This window comes from Pleurodeles waltl, chromosome 2_2 (assembly GCF_031143425.1).
Source record: "Pleurodeles waltl isolate 20211129_DDA chromosome 2_2, aPleWal1.hap1.20221129, whole genome shotgun sequence".
Lineage (NCBI taxonomy): Eukaryota > Metazoa > Chordata > Amphibia > Caudata > Salamandridae > Pleurodeles > Pleurodeles waltl.
The window spans coordinates 714,492,237-714,505,923 of NC_090439.1; the positions used below are offsets into that span (position 1 = coordinate 714,492,237).

Below are 13,687 nucleotides of genomic sequence, written 5' to 3' on the forward strand. Positions count from 1 at the left end.
TTCGTTGGGATCTCCCCAAATTCCACTGGGGCAGGGTGCTGGTGAGGTCGTAGCTGGGTGCATTGCGGAGAAGGGGGGCCACCTGGAAACAGGCTGAAAGTGGGACTTGGGGACAAGTCCGAAGCTCTCCCCTACAGGGGCTTGGATTGCAAGGGGTCTTAGAGCAGGGTGCACAGCCAGTTCCTCGGGATCCAGGCCAGGAAGCTTGTATGCAGAGTGGATAGGGCAGCTGGGCTCTGTGCACAGAGATGCTTCTCGCGGTTAGAAACCCAGGGCTTGCGGGGGTGATATCAAGAATGATGGGACACTCACAAAGTGGGTCTCAGTGGTGCAGAATTCCCTAGATGGCTGCTTGGTACTGGTGCTTTGGGAATCTGGACTGGACTCTCACTGTTGGTGCTTGGTGCGGGGTGTCCATTACCCCAGGGATTGGTGGTACACAGCTCTGGTTGGTCCTGGTGTCGTCACACTTGGGGAGACTGTCCTGGTCCTCCAGAGAACACGTACCTCCTCCTGGTTGTCTGCAGCGTCAGTCAGAGCCAGAGAGCTGCAAGGTGGTGGACCGGACTCTGCTTTTTGGTGCCTGTGGTCTGCAGGGAAGTACCTCCTCTACCCCAGTGGAGACGGCTGCGATTTGTGAGATGCTGGCAGGCTACCCGAGGCTTTGGTAGTTCTCCATCTTTGCAAAACAAGTCACTCTGTCCCGATTGTCGAGAATGGTGAGGGCGGGCAGGGTTTTGCTCCAGAAAGTTCACAGTTCATCTACTGTTCTCGCCAGCAGTGACTCTTCTTTGTCTTGGGTTTGAGTGTGCCACCTAGATACGCAACAGGAATGTCAGGTAGCATCCAGTGGGCTGCTGACCTTTAGGGTGACTACACCCTCTATGCTGGGAAGTGGGCATAACCCTGACCCTAGAATAATAATTCCATCGAAAACAAGATGGAGGAATTTCAAAAGTAGTGTTAACATCAGCTGGTCCACCTTAGTGGTGGGACTGGCATGATGTGGGCACACCTCCTAATCTCACAAATTTTCTTGCCAGTCTTGCCGCCAAGAAGTTGAGCCAAGGGCAGCGGGTGGTCTTCTCCGCCATCTAGAGTCGCATAACAAAGGCTGCTGGTCCTTAGAAGCTTCCTGCAGTGGAATGTCCATCCTGCCTGGAAGAGGTGATAGCATATCTGCACAGAGCAGGCTTTTGTTCCTGGCTTCCAAGCATATCTGCACAGAGCAGGCTTTTGTTCCTGGCTTCCAAGAGCGCTGGGTCTCACGTCAGGAGATCAGACATCTGTCTAGGGTGGCTGTGCTGGTTTAGACCAGTCAGTCAGTAAACTAGCAGTCAGGTAGGTTTTCATGGGGCACCTCTTAGGTGCCCTCTGGGTGCATGTGTCAATAAATCCATCACGTGATTCAGTGAGGGTTTATTAATATGAGATGTCCCTATGTTCAGAGAAGCCATAAGGTTGCTGGGGAACTCTTACTGGCCAGTGTCCAGCACATGTTTCTAAAATGGCTTCCCTTCCCACTTACAATGTCTAAGAAATTGACCGAGACACAGCAGGGCATATCTGCTCATGCAGATTTGTCCTTGCATGTTATATAATGCACCCTCCCCTAGGCCTTCTGTAGGGGTGAGTTAACATTATCACGTGCAGTGGTAGAGGGCCTGGCACATGGGGATGTGTGACAGGTCATGTTTTCACTTTTGTCTGCACCAAGACACGCAGCCTGTGATGGCAGGGCCGTGTGCCTTTGGTGAGAGGTCCCTGAGGGTGACACAATGTGTGCTGCAGTACTTAGGGACCTTCCTTAAGTACCCCAGGCCCCTGGTACCAGGGGCACCATTTACTAGGGAGTTACATATAGTGCTAAAGGTTCCAATTGGGAGAAACAGCAGTGCAGTTTAGGGAAAGAGATCTTGCACTGGGGACCTGGTAAGCAGGGACCCAGTGCACTTTCAGTTGAAATCATATCAAATACTAGGCAAAAAGTGGGGGCTCACCATGCCAAAAAGGGTGCTTTCCTACGTCTAGTGTTCCTTGATGATTCCTCTGTAGCAAATCTGAATACACGTACTGTAAAACATTGTGTTTTTTACTGATTTTATGGTGGAGATTCTGTCTTATCCTAGCTAAGAACATCTACAATAAGACTTTTACTATGTAAATACTGACCTATTTGTTTCATGACCACGCATCAAGAGTCATGGTGCTGTAGTTCCATCTGTCTGTTGCATTCCAAGCTTGTCTTTGTCTGGTCTTCATGTTTTGTCTTCTAAACATTACTTTGACTTCTTTTCAGTTATTTGTAAAATGTTCTGTTGCACCAGCAGATTAATGTGTGTCACACTATATGTGAGCTGTCGAGAACCTCAGACCACTCTAAAATTGCTGCAGTCTCCGTGCCTCCATGTGCTCCTTATCAGTCATTACTTTCTGCCTGTTGACTGCTAAAACTGACCATGCGCCCTGGGAGGTATTTGTCTTGTGATTCATAAGTGCTCATCAATACTCCTTGCAGCTACACCTAATTCCCAAACAACTCTGCCAAATCAACATGAGTCTAGGGATATGAATGCATTACATATGGTGCTGCACCTTTTGTTCTGCAGGATTCAAAATTAGCTTGTGATGGCAAACCTTTCCCAAGGGTTGTAAATTGAAGCTCTGTTTTTGATGTTGGCCAGGAGTAATTAAATTAAATAAAAATGATTCAAATATCATATTTCTTTAGGTTTTAAGTTGCATTTGTTCAAGATGAGGTAAATTAATATTAATAGGGGATCACTTTATCTGTTTTAGTACCTTGCCCCAGAAGTGATAAAAAAGCTGCCTTATGACAACACAGTCGATTGGTGGTGCCTTGGCTCTGTCTTGTACGAAATGCTTCATGGATTGGTGAGATAAAGATTTTTTTTTTTTTTTTTAAAGAAAAAAGTTTGTGTATATTGTTCATCTCTACATATATTTGTCATACCTGTTGACTTTAAGGCATTTTAATGTACATACTTCATTCTAGTCACAGATATCTTATTAGCTGTGAACCCAAGTGCTGGAAGTCACAAGGTCTTGCATTATGCTATACTGTATACAGGAGGACATCCCTGTTGGGCTATAGATTGATACTACTGCTGCATCAGTTCTGAATTACAGCTGACCAGTTAAAAAAAAAGATCAGGTATTCAAAGTTAAACTTTGAATGAAATACTTATGGTGTGTGTACGTGTCCACTAACCCATTTCATTCCGTTAGCTGTGCCAAAATGTTAAGTTTTTTATCTATTCCGGAACTTCATCCTAAGTACATTACCTAGAATATATTAGCATGTAGTTCCAAATGTTTGTGGAGTAAAAAATTGGGAAAGGGACTCCAAATAAGCCCTCTTAAATCTCCTCACAGGTTGTCTCTTAACTAAGCAATTCAATATTAGAACATTGGAATGCTGGAGGCTCCATTGAAAACAATGGAGTGCTGCGGGCTTTTACTGGCCAGTAAAAGCCCGCAGCGCCAACATTCCAATGTTCGCTTTGTTCACAGCAACAGCTGTGAACAAAGCCTCACGGAGCCCGAGGGGATTTTAATCCCCTAGGGCTCCGTGATTAGTGGATCAAGTCACAAGCAGAAACTGTGAGGATGCACACATTGCACTGATTGATTTGCAGTTCCATTTATAAATGATTAGCTTCAGGAATTCCAAGCTTAAAGCTCAATATTTTGTTAAATCAATGGTGTGGCTTGACTGACCAAGATTGTGGATGCTCTTTTGTAGAGATGCTATTGCTGTCCTAGAAATCCTGAAATTCAACCTTATTTCATCAACAACTTCTGGTTCTTGTCTGTGGCCCTTGTTGTGGTGAATCTCCATAAGGTGGTGAAATGCTGCACCTAGCTGTCTGTCTTTTTTATTGTTATAATGGTGTTGCAATAGATGAGGTGGGGTCAAGGCCCTGAGATGTTGCATAGGATTTCAGCAGCAAGCCAGCAACTGGAGGAGGCAAACAAGAGAAAGTGAGGGCTGCTTATTGCCTGTTTGTGATCCATTTGCCCATTTGAGACACACTATGCGCTATTAAACTATAATAAAGCAAAACTTGTGTGTTATACACGTGCAATGATTAAAAAATGTGGTCCGTATTTATAATTGAAATGTGTGCACCTACATACATGAATACATGAAATACAACGGAAGCACACAGATTATGTCATCTCCTCGGGCATCTGCCCCTTCTGGAATGCAAGGTGGTTCTGATCTGATTTGGACCATGGAATAAGTCTTATTGTGGTCAGATCCTGGTGAAATAAATGTGTCAGGGATCAGATCCTGGTGTGAAACCTTTATGGGGTTTACCCCTGTTGTGGATGGTAGTGCTGAGTTCTTGAGCTGTACCTGTGTCCTACGATTGGTCCATGCGTTGCATGTACCAAGAGTCTGCCTGACATGTTCCTGGTTTGTCTGATACCCAGCATCCTTATCTGGGATGGCTGTCACACTACCAGCAAGTAAAGTCAATGACGAATCTGGGCTGCTCTTTAACTTGGAGCTACGAAAGCTACTGCTGCGTATATTGACAGCATATTCACCTAATAAAGACAGTGGGGCAGAAGGCCAGCAATCCTCTACGGTAGTCATTATGCAGGCTATCCAGACCACTTTCACCACCCTGGAGGCAAACCCTGGGTGGTTGGCATGGACATCACCATTTTAAGGTAGGATCTGAGTAGTGCCGTCCTTTGTGTTATAAGGCAGGGGACCATATCGGTAAATAGGAATACTCTGTCAGGAATTGTTATCAGCAGTGGAATGTCCTTCATGAATGGGTCAAAGATGCATAGGTATGAGTCTGATGCCAAACCATGCAACTTAATACCTTGACACAAGCTATTCCTAAGTTAAATGGCATTAAACTGTGACCTAAAATCTCCTTTTTGAGGTGCTTCAGAGCCTTTTGTTGCCAAGATTATTAATTACACAGATGCAGATGAAATAGAAATGTGCAAACACTGGAGCAATTCCTCGTGGTTTATGGTATTCACAGATTACACTAAAATGATTCAGTAACAATATAAGTTATTAAATATAAGACACTTTTAGTATAGAAGACTTGAAATTGTTAATTTACTTGATAGGCATTGTTACAGAGTGCGTTACTGGTTGACTAGGGTGTGAGCCCTGGTCAAGCAGCAACTACAATCCTAGTCAGGATAAGGCCCAAGCAAACCCCAAATTACCCTGTGCTCAACCTCCTGGTACATTGGCACAGAGCAGTCAGGCTTAACTTAGAGGCAATGTGTAAAGTATTTGTGAAACTCCTCAAACAATAAAACAGTAAAAACACTACACAAAAGTATCCCACACCAGTTTAGAAAAATAGAGCTTACTGTAATAAATAAAACAAGATCAATACAACACAAATTCAATTAATAGACCCAAAGATAATGAATTTTAAAGTTTTTAAAGAAAATAGTTACGTTACAAGTTCAGACTGACCACAGTGGAGGGCAGGCTGGCTACAGGGACTGTGTTAGGCCCGCTGAACAAAAGTACCTTTAATCCTGATTTGCGGAGCTTTGCATGCATCTGCGTTGAAGAGGTGTTGCGCAGCCAAGGTGATGCGTCGGTTCTGAGATGCGACAAGCTTGCAGTGCGGGGTCCTGTTGCATCGATGTTCACGATCCCTTTGATAGGGCTTGCTATGCGAAGTCCGGCATAGAGGATGTCATGTGCAGTCAGGGTGTTGCATTGGTTCCAAAGAGCAATGAGGATGCGATTTGGAGTCAGGCGTCGTTGACCAGGCTTCCATCGATGAGACATGTGAGGAACTGCACTGAAGATATGTCGTGCAGTGGTGGTTTCAAAGGCGATGAGGGCTGTGGTGCTGATGCGAGTCTTTGTGGCAGTCAAATCCACACAGCAGTTGAGATGTCTTAGTTCTGCTCAGGGTTGCGCAGCAGAGCAGATTCAATGTTCTGCGGGTACCACAGAATGGTAGAACACCATAGGGTCCTGGACTGGGGTGACCCCGCTTGGCAGGGTAGACTCACAGATGGCAGAGTCCAGGTGCAGATGCAAGGTTATTGGAAGCCTGTTATGTCCCTGCGGCTTCAGCTCAGGAGGCCAGCCAACTAGCCCTTGGAGTCACTCTCGGTTCTGTGTTCAAGAGATGCAGATCCAGTCCGTCTCACCCAGGCAAGATTGCAGCGTGCAGCAGGTCAGCGCATCAGGGCAGCAGTTTCTTCAGAGCAGCAGTTCAGCACAGTGGAAGTCCTTGTAGCGTCACAGCAGTCCATCTGCCTGGCAGACTATCTACAGGTCCAGAATGTAGGAAAGTCCCCTCTTTCCTCCCTGGTGGGTCCTCCTGCATGTAAGAGCTCAGCTGTATCAGCTTTCAGCTCCTCTGTTGTAGGTTCCACACAAGGGGCAAATTCCTTTCCCTGAGGAATGGGATCCTCCTCTGAAGTCTGGACAAGGTGCAATTTCTTACCCTGTCTGCCTCTCTTTTTGGGAATCTCTTGGGCCATTTTTCCAGGCTCCAGTGTTCCTTGCTCTCTCAGTTTCTTGGCCTTTGCTATAGTCAGTGCAAAGATGTGCCCAAGGATGCCCAGCACTGCTGCATGTGCTTCCAGCTCCACTTTACCTTAGGCTAAAGTCTCCAAATCTTTGCCTAGTAAACACTCCACAGGCAAGTCAGAGGATAACACAACTTTCTTAAGGCCAGTGCCCCCGCCCCCACTAAGATCAACAAATGCCATGGGGTGGCACTTAGTGATGTTGTGAGCATCATTGACTTGGTACGTGTGACCAAGTAGGCGTTGTTAAGTGGACACCAGTTGTTCTATCACCATTGTGACCCTTTCACCTGTGTCCCTATAGGCCTCAGCCTTAACACCATTGTTAAGGGGATGCTGCCTATTCTTAACCTTATTAAGGAGATAAGTAGCTAGGGTGGCAAGGTCAGTACCACCCTCAGATACCAAAACTGCCTCAGTGGACTCCCTGACTAACCCAGAGCCCACTGCAGTTCGCAAGGTGAACCCAGCTACATCCTTGGACTGACCACTACTACCAGTGCTATTGCTCGGGGCACTAGGGTTAGAAGTGGTAGCGGTAGTACCAGGCTTGGTGCTCTTTTTGAGGACAGGTGTTGTCACCTGCCTTATGGCCTTTCTGTCTACACAAGTAGCACCAAGGTTTCTTATTGTGGAATGGGGAAGAAGAGGACTTAGATCCACCCCCAGAAGAGTTTTGTGGGCCTGATGAAGACTCCTTCTTTTTATCCTTGGATTTGTCCCCACCTTTCTCCTGATTCTTGGAAGAATCGTTCTTCTTCTGATCACCCCAGTGTGAGTTTTCCTACTCACTCTCGTGCTAACCCATTTGTCTGCCATCTTTTCCAATTCTTGTAGAGAGGTCAGATCTGAGTCCACTAGATACTGATGCAGTTTGTCAGTATAACAGTGGTTAAGAACGTGCTTTCTCATTATATGATTACACAAGCATTGATAGTCATGCACATTACTGCCATGTAATTAGCCTTCCAGAGCCTTGACGGAGCTGTCCACAAAATCTACTCAGTCATGGGAGGACTACTTATGTGTTTCCCTAAACTTGATTCTATATTCTTCTGTGGTCAACCCAAACCCATCAATCAGAGCTTCCTTAAGCACCTGGTAATTATCTGCATCTTCCTCCGACTGTTAGGAGTTTGTCCCTACCGTTGTCAGTAACGAAAAAGCACAAGAGGGCTGCCTACTGCGTCTGATGGACCTTCTGTACTTTACAGGTCCTCTCCAAAGCAGTGATCTACTTGTGGATTTTGTCTCCAGCCTTATAAGGTGGGACTATTTTACTAAGATTCTTAGCGTCATAGGAGTCCTCCCTGGCCTCTCTTTAGCTGTTGCTGCTGCCACATGGGGTTCCAACCCCAAATTCTGTCTCTCCCTCTCAGCTGCCAAGGCCTCCATAGCTAGGTCTAGCTGTAGCTGTTGTAGCTTCACTTCAGCCTGTTCTACTTTCAGTCTACTGAACTCCCTGTCTTGGGACTCCCCTCCTGAACTAGAGTGGTCAGTCTCACCAGAAGCTGCTGAGTCTTGGGTTTGGACAGATGAAGAGGACATATACCTCTTCCTGGGGACCATTTGCACCATCCCTCTGAGAGAGAAATTAGTGCTTCCTAGAGGACTATGGTATTCCTAAGAATCTCCCTGACCCTCCTCAGTGGAATCTAATTATATCCTGTCTAACTCTGGAGGGTCAGTCTCTACCTCATGCTCTTCTTGGTTGTTTGAGTTTTAGAGATCAGATTGGATCAGCAATCCCAGGAGTAGAGTTTTCTTGGGATTGTCCCCGTCTTCAGCTTTCTAGACTGACATAGCACCCTCAGTTCCTGGAAAGAACACCCTCATACTTAGATTCTTGGGCCTGGGTTGTATCCTGAAGGCAAGTTACCTAGAGTAGTGTGAGTCCACCTACCTAATCTTAGGTTCTAGGCTTCCTAAAAGTTTAGAGGAAGGGCTATGCTAGACCCTCAACTTACCTAAACTAAAAGTCTAGAAACCCTGCTACTATAGTGTAGTGTGCCCTCAAAGACTAGTAGTGACCTTTCCAATGGAAAGTAACTGGTGATAGAGTGGTAAAGCAATTGCAAGTGTTTTATCCCACCGCTGCACCACCAGTGTAGGAAGCTGGCCTAGTGTGTGGTGGACACATATGGTGTTACACCTTATTCTGGGACCAGGCAACCCTGACTAGATAGTGTTAGTGTCTAGGCAGCCAGGGCTCTCCAGGCTAGCTGTAGTGAGTAGCCAAGACTTATCTAGAAGGCATGTGAAGCACTTGCAATACCGCAGTAGTCACTCAGCAACTTATCACACATGGAAGGAACCACACAGTGTCGCAAAAATAAAGGTACTTTACTTTAGTGCCATGTCCCACGCCTTAAAACCCTCCAATAGAGTATCCCATTCTAGGTAGATGGGTTTCTTGCGGAGGCCATGGTACTCCTCTATAAAGAGCTATCTGCAAGCTCCCAGTGGGCCACCTCATTCTGCCATGCATCCAATCTCAGAGCTGTCTGAGCTTTCCAATGCCCTGTAATAAGCTGCTTTGCCAACAATAGAGACAGATTTGCAAAGCGCTGTACCACCTTGGAACCTCGTGGTCGGGGTGGAGCCCTTGTAGACACTGTGCCGGTGTGTTTCACTGATCCTTCCCTGTAACATCTGACAGTGCCATTGCTATTCCTGCCAAATACTGAGATAGTCAAGGGCAGGTCCACAACCTGTGTAAGAGATCAGCCTCTGGGGTTTTACAGCGAGGGCAATTGGAGGATGTATTAGGGAATATTTTTGCAATGCTGAGTGGTGTTCGATAGGCCCTGTAAAGGATTGGGAACTGAATACATTTAAATCTAGAGTTGCGTGAGACTTGTCTTGAATATTCAAGTATGTGCTCCCATTCTTTATCCATGATCTCATGAATGAGGTTGGTTTCCCAGACCAGTTTTAAAATAGTCAAGGATGCCCCCAGTTGTGATATGATCCCGTGGTAGAGCCAACTTATAGGATGTTGCCCATTCCCCATTAGATACAGTGACTGAAGTAATTCAGGGGCATCGTGTTCCCACCCTTTTGCAGCCCAGTGTTACAGCGTGTACCGAATTATGCTGGCATGCGTCTGGATGTGTATGCCAAGACTACCTGAAGTGGGGGAGAACAGGGTCTTGGGGTAGTCACTCCAGGGCATAACAACTTATGGAGCAGCCCCTAGCCATCTGAGATGATGAGTAACCAATCTGTGACAAATTGTGCCCCACTAGCCAGTATACCAACCACTTCAATTGACCCACTATGCAATACACCTTAAAATCAGGGATTCCCAGACCGCTCTCATTCGTGGGGAGTTGCAACTTAGTAAGGCCCACTCTACGGCGCCCGTTACCCCATGCGAAACTTCCAGGCATAGCATTCAACAGGCTTAATATCCATGCAGATGCTATCACTATTATAATGACAAAATAATACAGAAGGCGCAATAACATGACGATCATTGCCATGGACAGTCGGCCCCTGACTGATAGCGGTAGTGTGATCCAGAATGCGATTTTCAATTTAAGTGAACTAATCGATCTCACAAGATTTCCCTCAAGTAAATCTTTTGTGTTGCAATAGATATGAATGCCTAAGTGTCGAAGTTGTGAGGGGCACCTGGCAGTTTCAAGTCTTCAAATCTCAACACTGGGCTTGTAAGACTGGCATGAAAGTAAAATGCACAGGACTTTTCTATAATAATATACATAACACATAGGCAAGATAATGTCCCAGAGGATGTAAGTAGTCAAGGTATACCCAGTAATCCTGTACGAAAGTATAGGACCATATTGTCTGCGTACAAGGACGGAGTACAGCTCCTGACCCAACTGTATACCCCATTCTGCAGATGCCTTACGAATATGCTGAGCTAGTGGTTCCAGTGCTAAAACAAATAAGAGCAGTGAAAGGGGGCAGCCCTGTCTGGTCCCACTTGCAACTTTTGCAGCTCATCTGCTGCCTCTGTGTCAGTGAGTGCTTTTGCCTCCAAGGAGCCCATCCTATTTTCTAATTGTATTATTTCTTTCAGCACCTCCTGTCTAGCTCCCACCACTGCACCAATGGAAGTACTGTGCACAGTAATCTTAAAGGCCTCCAATTACACTAACTCGGAAGAAGCAGTACCCCGGTTCTCAGTAAAATTGTTGTTGATAGCATAAGCCAGCGTCTCCCTGAAAACCACATCTTCCAGTAAGTTGTGTAGGTATGGGAGTTGGCAGTTTCCCCCATGTCATTGTTATTTCTACAGGGTTGTGATCGGAAATTGTCTTACCCAGATGTGTGGCATGTATCATATTGGGTAAGAGTATTGTGGGACAGAGGAACCAGTCAAGGCAGGAATGCACTGTGTGGGGGTGGGAATAGAAAATGTATTCACACATGATCATATTGAGGCTATGCCAAAGTCAAAAAGACCGCAACCCTCCACCCATTGTTGCGGGGCTTTGGCCTGGCAAATAGATACAGTGCCTGGCAGGGGAGGATGTGAACTATCTAATGTGATATCTAATACCGCATTAAAATCTCCACCCAACATGCAGAGATATGCTCACCACTCTGCCAACACAGTAGACAGATGTGATACAAAGACATCCTGCCCTGTGCTAGGTGCATAAATGCATCCCAATACAACAGGCACTCCATCCAATGTGCCTCTGATCAAGACATAGCGCCCTTGTGTATCTATTTTTGTTTTGATAAGTGCAAATGGAACCCGAGCTCAGAGCCATATCGCTGCGCCCATGGCAAATGCCAAGTAGGAGGTGTGAAACAATGGTCCCCTCCATTTTCTGCATAATTTCTGGCCCTCATTCATGGAATGGTGAGTTTCTTGCAGTAATGTGATGTAGGCATGGCATCTATTGATGTGTGCGAAGGCCTCGTGCCTCTTGTGAACAGATCCTAGACCTAGCACATTCCAAGTGAGTATATTATACAGGGAGTGCAGAATTATTAGGCAAATGAGTATTTTGACCACATCATCCTCTTTATGCATGTTGTCTTACTCCAAGCTGTATAGGCTCGAAAGCCTACTACCAATTAAGCATATTAGGTGATGTGCATCTCTGTAATGAGAAGGGGTGTGGTCTAATGACATCAACACCCTATATAAGGTGTGCATAATTATTAGGCAACTTCCTTTCCTTTGTCAAAATGGGTCAAAAGAAGGACTTGACAGGCTCAGAAAAGTCAAAAATAGTGAGATATCTTGCAGAGGGATGCAGCACTCTTAAAATTGCAAAGCTTCTGAAGCGTGATCATCGAACAATCAAGCGTTTCATTCAAAATAGTCAACAGGGTCGCAAGAAGCGTGTGGAAAAACCAAGGCGCAAAATAACTGCCCATGAACTGAGAAAAGTCAAGCGTGCAGCTGCCACGATGCCACTTGCCACCAGTTTGGCCATATTTCAGAGCTGCAACATCACTGGAGTGCCCAAAAGCACAAGGTGTGCAATACTCAGAGACATGGCCAAGGTAAGAAAGGCTGAAAGACGACCACCACTGAACAAGACACACAAGCTGAAACGTCAAGACTAGGCCAATAAATATCTCAAGACTGATTTTTCTAAGGTTTTATGGACTGATGAAATGAGAGTGAGTCTTGATGGGCCAGATGGATGGGCCCGTGGCTGGATTGGTAAAGGGCAGAGAGCTCCAGTCCGACTCAGACGCCAGCAAGGTGGAGGTGGAGTACTGGTTTGGGCTGGTATCATCAAAGATGAGCTTGTGGGGCCTTTTCGGGTTGAGGATGGAGTCAAGCTCAACTCCCAGTCCTACTGCCAGTTCCTGGAAGACACCTTCTTCAAGCAGTGGTACAGGAAGAAGTCTGCATCCTTCAAGAAAAACATGATTTTCATGCAGGACAATGCTCCATCACACGCGTCCAAGTACTCCACAGCGTGGCTGGCAAGAAAGGGTATAAAAGAAGGAAATCTAATGACATGGCCTCCTTGTTCACCTGATCTGAACCCCATTGAGAACCTGTGGTCCATCATCAAATGTGAGATTTACAAGGAGGGAAAACAGTACACCTCTCTGAACAGTGTCTGGGAGGCTGTGGTTGCTGCTGCACGCAATGTTGATGGTGAACAGATCAAAACACTGACAGAATCCATGGATGGCAGGCTTTTGAGTGTCCTTGCAAAGAAAGGTGGCTATATTGGTCACTGATTTGTTTTTGTTTTGTTTTTGAATGTCAGAAATGTATATTTGTAAATGTTGAGATGTTATATTGGTTTCACTGGTAATAATAAATAATTGAAATGGGTATATATTATTTTTTGTTAAGTTGCCTAATAATTATGCACAGTAATAGTCACCTGCACACACAGATATCCCCCTAACATAGCTAAAACTAAAAACAAACTAAAAACTACTTCCAAAAATATTCAGCTTTGATATTAATGAGTTTTTTGGGTTCATTGAGAACATGGTTGTTGTTCAATAATAAAATTAATCCTCAAAAATACAACTTGCCTAATAATTCTGCACTCCCTGTATGTATTCGCCGTCCTAGGTAACATCAACATAATGTCCCGTACCTCTGCCCTTTAATATAGTCTCCCTCAGCTGTAGAAACTTCTTTATTTGGTGCGGCAGGTGCCAATGGCAAACAACAATTGGTTAACCCCCTGTATTCGGTCCGGCTTCCTTGAACGACTAGACCCAACTTAAAAACCAACCATAACAGAAGTACAGACAAAATACATTTGCCTAAGCTAAGGAGGCGAAAGTGGCCATCACATATAGAAAAAATAAAGAGGGGGGGGGGTGGAGCCATACCCTCCATTAGAGGTCAGCCAGACCCGGGCCCCATTCGCTGTGCATTAGAACATAACAATATGACAGTGCCCAGCACTATGTTACCAGCAGACAGACTTTATCGAACAACAAACCATTAGTAGAGCAAGTAGTATACCATAAATGTAGATATCTTAGGAACCAATTAAGTGCCTACTCATGGGTACACAGTTGGAGACCAAGAGGAACAGCAGTCGAACCCTCACCTGAAAGAAAAGGGTCTACAAGCCGACTACTTGTTTGACACATAACATCCACTTTACAAGTCATGCGTCATCTGCGGAGTGATTGACAGAAATAGTGC

General features: G+C 45.5%; 1 protein-coding gene across 4 annotated transcripts in view; it reads left to right on the forward strand.

The window, feature by feature from the left end:
- The window catches only part of SGK3 (serum/glucocorticoid regulated kinase family member 3), a 449,614-nt gene that overhangs the window by 341,494 nt on the left and 94,433 nt on the right, over positions 1-13,687 (forward strand). For all 4 annotated transcript variants that reach the window (XM_069220281.1, XM_069220279.1, XM_069220282.1 and 1 more), the window contains one exon: positions 2,800-2,895. In XM_069220281.1, the coding sequence (XP_069076382.1) occupies positions 2,800-2,895 (96 nt within the window). The remainder of the gene's footprint in view (positions 1-2,799; positions 2,896-13,687) is intronic.